The sequence below is a fragment of the Mustela nigripes genome, chromosome 2 (assembly GCF_022355385.1).
Source record: "Mustela nigripes isolate SB6536 chromosome 2, MUSNIG.SB6536, whole genome shotgun sequence".
Classification (NCBI taxonomy): domain Eukaryota; kingdom Metazoa; phylum Chordata; class Mammalia; order Carnivora; family Mustelidae; genus Mustela; species Mustela nigripes.
In genome coordinates, this window is record NC_081558.1 from 5,814,393 (window position 1) to 5,821,129 (window position 6,737).

The following is a 6,737-nucleotide window of genomic DNA, read 5'->3' on the forward strand; positions in this document are numbered from 1 at the left end:
CTCAATGTGCTGGGGGATGGGCTGGCTATGAGAGTACCCTGTTCCAGATTCTTTTTATTTTTATTTTTTTAATTTAATTTTATTTTTTTTTAAAGATTTTATTTATTTACCAGAGAGAGAGAGAGGGAGAGAACAAGCACAGGCAGACAGAATGGCAGGCAGAGGCAGAGGGAGAAGCAGGCTCCCCGCCGAGCAAGGAGCCCGATGTGGGACTCGATCCCAGGACGCTGGGATCATGACCTGAGCCGAAGGCAGCTGCTTAACCAACTGAGCCACCCAGGCGTCCCCCTGTTCCAGATTCTTGAGTTCCATATTCAGTGCTTCACCCCTTACCCTCCACAGAGTCCGGTGATGACCATATGTCCTGTCTCATGGCTGCCTCTCCATCCTCCCAGAAAACCGGTGGTTTCTCTTTCCGCTATTGCTCCTCTCATCTGAACCGTCAGCAAATCCTATTTCATTTCCTAAGTATGTCCCAAATAGGACCACTTATACCCACTCCTATAGGCCTCAGCCCAGAGTCCCCAGCATTCCTGGCCTGCACCAGTGCAGCAACCTCCTCCCTGAGCTGAGGCTCCCACTCCTGACTCTCTCCCCTTACTCTCCAGCAGTAGCCAGAAGCATTTTCCATGAGTAATCAGTCCTCTGCCACAACCTGCTGATGTCTTCCCATTGTTCTGGGATGACAAGGGAATTCTGACCTCAGTCTACCAGGTCCCTCTGTTCCAGCCCCCATCTCCCCAAGCTTCTCACTCAACAGCCCCAGGGCCTTTGCACTCTTGCTTTGAAGGATACTGGTTAAGAACCAAACTCTGGTGAACAGACAGTTTAGATGAAATCTAAGCCTGGCCAACTGCCACTTCTACATCTTCCAAAGAAGTTCTTAAACTCCACATGCCTGTTTACTCATTTGCAAAAGGGGGATACTTGGTCATAGTTATGTGCCTCTTGGAGCTGTTGAATTAAATGAGAAAACTCAAGAGCATGAAATGCAAGAGTGCTGCACAAGGCTGGACAAACAGTACTGATGATTAAAGTAGTGGTTATTGGGATTATGGATTCCTTCCTCGGGAAAGCAGCCCCCCTCCCCCAAATCAGAGGTCTTAACCCTTTTGTGGACCATGAGCATGGTGACTGAGCATTCACGCTGTTGCGTGAGATGTGTCTCCCCGAAACCTTGCTACCTCCTCACCGTTACCTGTCTGATGTTTGGGGGGAAATGTCTTGTTATACTTTTCTTAGAATAAACTCTACCGGGGTGCCTGGGTGACTCAGTTGGTTAAGCGTGTGCCTTGGGCTCAGGTCATGATCCCAGGATCCTGGGATAGAGTCCTGCATGAGGCTCCCTGCTCTGCCTCTCTCTCTCTCATATGAAAAATTTTTTTAAATCTTAAAAAGAAAAAAAAAAGAATGAACTACACCCCGTAACTACTTCTTAAATGTTCCTGAATTTGGCATCTGTGAGTTCTGTGAAGGCCATGCTTGTCTAGTTCCCGGCTGAGACCCCACCAATCGGCAGATTTACGTTCAACACATAGACAGGCAACCTCTTCCGTCCAGTGCTGTGCCTATAACCTAGGCTGTGAAGGATAAGGGTCGGTCATGTGAACAGATCGGGTAGGGTGCCTTCAGGGTCTCATATCAGCCTCCATTATCAGCCCACTAGACTGTGAAAATGCCAGAAATTCCACCGCTCAAAGAAAGGCCAAAGGAAAAGGATCCTGTTCAAACCACCTGGCAATGAAGTCTGTCCATGACTAGGGTGGCCAGGTCTGGGGAAGCAGAGGGGCAACTGCAGGGAGGGACCAGTGTGAGACCTTGTGGGGGAACTGGGAAGCCTGGAGGATTAGCGGGGAGCAGGGACATTGGGTTTCCAGCTATGGCTGGCATAGGCCACACCCTCCCAACTTCCGAGGAAGGGGCCATGCATTAGGGAGGAAAAAGAGAAAGAGGCAAGCCACACAACACAGAGCCGGGAGGCAGTGGGAGGATTTTACTAAATTGCATGACACACAACTTCCCCAGGGCCCCGTGAGTGTCGGCGTCCACTTCAGCCATCCGGCCCCAGCAGAGCCCCTTGCTCCTGCACCCACTCGGGACTCTCGCCAGTAGGGAGGGCTGGACTGACAGTGTTGTGGGTGGGAGAGCAGGGCTCAGGGTGAGATTCAGGGTTGGGCTGGGGGCTGGGGGCGGGATCCTGGTCAGAGCTGGGACCAGATCCCTGCTCAGGGCTGGCCACGACGTCAGGATTGGCATTGGGAACAGGCTTAGGGTCAGAAGATTTGACAGAATCAGGGGTGGGGGTAGATTCGGAGCCAGAGAGAGCTTTGGGGCCAGGATCAGGAAGGGAGCCCAGCACGGAGCTAGGTTCAGAGCCCAGGCCGGTGCTGGGGCCAGGGCTGAGGTCCAGGCCGGAGCCAAGAACAGAGACAGCATCAGGACCCAGGAGGGAGACCTGCCCTGGCCTCAACATGGAGGCAGGACTGAGGCCAAGGCCCGCGGCGGCGGCGGCGGCGGCGGCGGCGGCTGCAGCAGCTGCGGCGGCAGCGGCGGCGGCGCCCTCGTGCACCCGCTTGTGCTTGGTGAGGCTGGACGCTTGGCCAAAGGCCTTGCCGCAGAGCTGGCAGCGGTAAGGGCGCTCCCCGGAGTGCACGTGCAGGTGCTGCAGCAGCGCGGAGCTCTGGCCGAAGGCCTTGGAGCAGTGGGGACAGGCGTAGGGCCGCTCGCCGGTGTGGATGCGCAGGTGGTGCTGCAGGTTGGAGCTCTGGCCGAAGGCCTTCCCGCAGTGGGGACAGCGGTAAGGGCGCTCGGCCGTGTGCGTGCGCTGGTGCTGCAGCAGTGCCGAGCTCTGGCCGAAGGCCTTGCCGCACTGCGGGCACGGGTAGGGCCGCTCGCCGGTGTGCGTGCGCAGGTGCTTCAGCAGCGCCGAACCCTGCCCGAAGCCCTTGGCGCACACGGGGCACTTGTGCGGCCGCGGCCCGCCGTGCGTGCGCAGGTGCTGCGCCAGCAGCGAGCCGTGCCCGAACGCCTTGCCGCACACCGGGCAGTGGTGCGGCTTCTCGCCACTGTGGCTGCTGCGGTGCTTCAGCAGCGTCGAGCGCCAGCCGAAGGCCTTGCCGCAGGCGGCGCACTGGTAGGGCCGCGCGCCTGTGTGGATGCCGCGGTGCTGGGCCAGCGTGGCGCCGTGGCTGAACGACTTGCCGCAGTCGGGGCAGCGGTAGGGCTTCTCGCCGCTGTGGGTACGGCGGTGCTGGCTCAGCCCCGAGCTACGGCGGAAGGCTCGCCCGCAGTCGGGGCAGGAGAAGGGCCGGGGAGGGCTGGCGGGTGCAGGGAGCACCGCGGGGCTGGGGGCCAGGACCTCGGGAGTGGCAGTGAGGCTGGATGCGAGGGGGTCCACGTCTGGGGATTCGGTGGGGCTGAGGGTGTCGTTGTTAGGGTCAAGAACCAGGGGCACAGGGCCAATGACATCTGGATCAAGGTCGAAACTTGAAGCCATGGGGTGGAGATCTTGGGGATCCGAGTCCCGGGCAGCTGAGATGGAGCTCGGAGCTTCGGCGTCGGGGTCCAGGTCCTCAGAGACGGGCCCCAGATCTTCGTAGCTGGGGTCCGCATCTTCGGAGACAGTGTTGAGGTCTTCTGGGTCAGGCTCTGGGTCTTCGCAGACTGCATCCAGCTCTTCAGGGTTGGGGTCCAGGTCCTCTGAGTCGGAGTCAAGCTCTTCATAAGCAGGCCTTGGACCTCTGTGGCCCGGGTTCCTGACCAGGACTGAGCGCCGCATCCCTGGTGTGGAAGTGCTGGCTGCTTCCGGGGCAGGATCTGCAGGGTGAGGACAGAGGTGGGTGGAGGTAGGTTCTGGAGGCCCGGGGATCGCTTTTGGAGTCTGGGCAGGGAGGTAAGAGGGGCCATGGCCCAGGATCCACTCCTCAATACACACACAGATCCTTCTCTTGTCTCAGATTGCAGGGAGACCCGTGATGCGCTCCAGTCAGGGCAGGGAGAAGAGGGACCCTGCTGGGACATGGAGCGGGGGAAGGGTGGGGGCAACTTTCATGTCTCAGCACCACACCTGGATGGAAGTCATGGGACCCGGCACTAGAGGTGTCCAGTGCCCAGCTCCAGGGCTCTGCCCCTCTCTCCATGTTGGGCTCCTCCTCCCGTGGGAAGCTTGGGTCCTGTGGAGGAGAGAGAGCCCAGGGTTCCTACCCGCTTGACTGGGGAAGAGGGCAAGGGCCTGTGTTCCTGTGCTCGCTCCTAAGTCCATGGCTCAAATTCCAGTCCCAGAGTTGGGGGTGACATATTTGGGGGTTCCCTACTAGTAAGGGCAACCTTTGGCTTGCCTCATGGAGAGGACGCATCCTGAGCCCTGAAGCTTTTATCTGGAGTATGAGCTGGGGGCGAACGACAGCTGGTACTCCCCTTTCATCAGTGGGAGAGGGCAGGGGCACCTCTGGCGTGCCTGCTGGGGAAGAGGGGCTCGAATGCCACGATTCCCAGTTCAGGGTGGGAGTGACTGTCAAAACACTTGTGTACCCAAATGCCAGTTCCTAAAGCTAGAGGAGGGGGTTAAAGCGGGACCCACTGGGGCACAGGGAGACCCATGGATCCCATAGCCAGGGTAGTAGGGACAGGTGTTATACCTGTTTCACCAGTTGGATAGCAGATCCTGAATTCTAACCCCTAGCTGGGCTGGGGGGCGGCAAAAATAAGACTTAGGGCCCCTCTTGGGTTACTGGGGGGATCCCGGGTCATCTCCTAGGAAAGGGAGATTCTTGAATAACTAACTGATCCCAAGGCTGAGGTATGGCGATGGGTGTCCGGACACTTTTTTGGTTCCCTCCTGGAGAAAAGATCCTGAATTCCAGCCCCATACCTGGAGATTGGAAGCAGGATAGAGGAACAATAACTGGGAGCCCTTCTGGGAAGCAGAGGGAGCTCAGGACTACCCGATGGGGAGGTGATGTCTTGAGCTACCCACCCCATGGCTGCGGGCTGGGGAGCAAACACATCTGTTCCTGGGGGGGGGGGGGGGGGGGGGGGGCTCTGGCTCTCCTGGGGAGAGGGACATGGAAAACCACAACCCCGCAGCTGGAAGTGGCTAAGCAAATGGAGAGGGTGTTCTTCGATCACCTCCTCAACCCAGACGCCACATTTGGAGGGTGCGGGGAAACAATGCCTGGGTGTCTGGGGGATATGGGGACCTTTAGATTGCCTCCGGAGGAAGGGGCCTTCCAAATTCCCATCTTTTCGTTGGAATGGGGAGGAGAACTGAGTTCCTGGGGGGTGTGGGGGGGAGCCAGGTGGACCTCTGGATCACCTCCTGGGAAGGGGCTTCCAGAACTCTGGACCCCAAAACTGGAGAGGAAGGGGAACAATAATGGGGCTCCCTGGGGGATCAGAGGGAACCCCGATCGCCCTCCTGAGGAAGGGCCTCCTGAACTCCCGACCTTAGGAGGCTGGAGGGTGGGGAGAACAATACTTAGGGGTCCTCCAGGGTTCTTCGGATGGAGAGGGTCTGGATCGCCTCCAGGGAGGGGGCGTCCTGAGCTCCCGAGCCCACAGCTGAGGGGTGCCCCCCCATACCTCCCGATTTCAGGCGCCCAGCTCAGGCTGGGCCCTCCCCCCGGGCCACGGCAGCGGAAAAGGCGCGCTAGGCCCGCGGGCCGCAGGGGGCCCCCTCCCCACACGCCCGCGACCCCGCTCTCCCGGGCCAGGCGGGCGGCGCGCGGGCCGGGAAGGTGGGGAGGCGGACAGAGGTCGCCCCGGGCCGCGCCCCGCGCCCGCCCCCGCCCCGGCCCCGGCCCCGGCCCCCGCCCGCCCGGCCCGCTCGCGGGGACACTCACCCGGCGCCCCTCGCCCCTGCCCGGCCCGCCGCGCCCCCGGGGCCCGCAGGAAGCCCCCCGCCCGCCAGCCCCGCCGGCGGCCCCCTCGGCCCAGCGGCCCCGCCAGGCGCTCCCGGGGAGCGAGAGGGGCCGGCCGAGGGCCGCAGCGGGAGCTGCTGGGACTTGTAGTTCGCCCGCGCCCGCCGCGGCCGTCGCCATCGCTGCCCCCGCCCCCCGGGCCAGCCTTTGTCCCGGCCGGGCCGCCCTGGCCGCGCCTTTGTCTGCGCCGCGCCCTCCCGCGCTGCCCTCCGCCCGCCTCGGCCCGGCCCGCCTCGGTCCCCCTCGTCCCCGTCGGGCCCCCGCCCGCTTCGGCCCCTGCCGTGGTCTCTCCCTGCCCCTGTCTCTCTCTGCGCCTCTGCTCCCCTCTGGCGCCTAGCTCTGTTCCTCCCTGTCTCTCTGTCCCTCTATTTCTGCGGCTCTCCCTGTGTCAGTCTCTCTACCTCCGTTCCTGTCACTTTTCCTGCCTCTGCGTCTCTGTCTCTCTGTTTCTGCCCTCCTCTGTCTCTGTCTCTGCCTCGTGCCCATGTCTCTGACTCTATCTTTGTTCAGAAAGCACCAAACTTCTATTCTCTGGCAGACTGGCGGGACACAGAAATGAAGCCAAGGCTCTGAGAAGGCCTGCAATTGACAAAGTTGTTCAATTTTGCTCAGTCCAGGGACTCCCTATAAGACTCCCCAAGGAAAAGGCTTGGGAGCCCTGTCCCTGAGTGTTTTCCTCCTCCTACCCGGCTGATAGGTCACTCACTGCTGTCACTGGTGAACTCCCTGTGTCTGATGCCCACCGGCGTGATGATCTCTGGAGAGACCTAGGCCACAGTGGGGAAGGACTCTGGGCAGACTTTACCTGGAGACAGAGAT

At 60.8% G+C, this 6,737-nt stretch overlaps 1 protein-coding gene and 1 non-coding gene across 4 annotated transcripts; one reads left to right on the forward strand and one right to left on the reverse strand.

Moving 5' to 3' along the window:
• The first annotated feature begins 1,106 nt into the window (after positions 1 to 1,106).
• Positions 1,107 to 1,208, forward strand: LOC132012767 (small nucleolar RNA U13). Its single transcript, XR_009402746.1, has one exon. It is a non-coding gene; the product is annotated as a small nucleolar RNA U13 (small nucleolar RNA).
• Positions 1,209 to 1,973: 765 nt separating this feature from the next.
• ZNF358 (zinc finger protein 358) lies at positions 1,974 to 5,914 on the reverse strand. Of its 3 annotated transcripts, none has more exons than XM_059388905.1 (3): positions 5,841 to 5,913; positions 4,067 to 4,172; positions 1,974 to 3,816 (listed from the first exon to the last, which is right to left on the reverse strand). In XM_059388905.1, the coding sequence occupies exons 2-3, from the start codon at positions 4,137 to 4,139 to the stop codon at positions 2,051 to 2,053; spliced, it is 1,839 nt and encodes a 612-aa protein (XP_059244888.1). In that variant the 5' UTR covers positions 4,140 to 4,172; positions 5,841 to 5,913; the 3' UTR covers positions 1,974 to 2,050. The 3 variants fall into 3 exon arrangements, with proteins under 3 accessions (XP_059244888.1, XP_059244887.1, XP_059244889.1); XM_059388904.1 differs by lacking the exon at positions 5,841 to 5,913 and adding an exon at positions 4,638 to 4,843; XM_059388906.1 differs by lacking the exon at positions 4,067 to 4,172 and having other exon boundaries at positions 5,841 to 5,914.
• Positions 5,915 to 6,737: the final 823 nt, after the last annotated feature.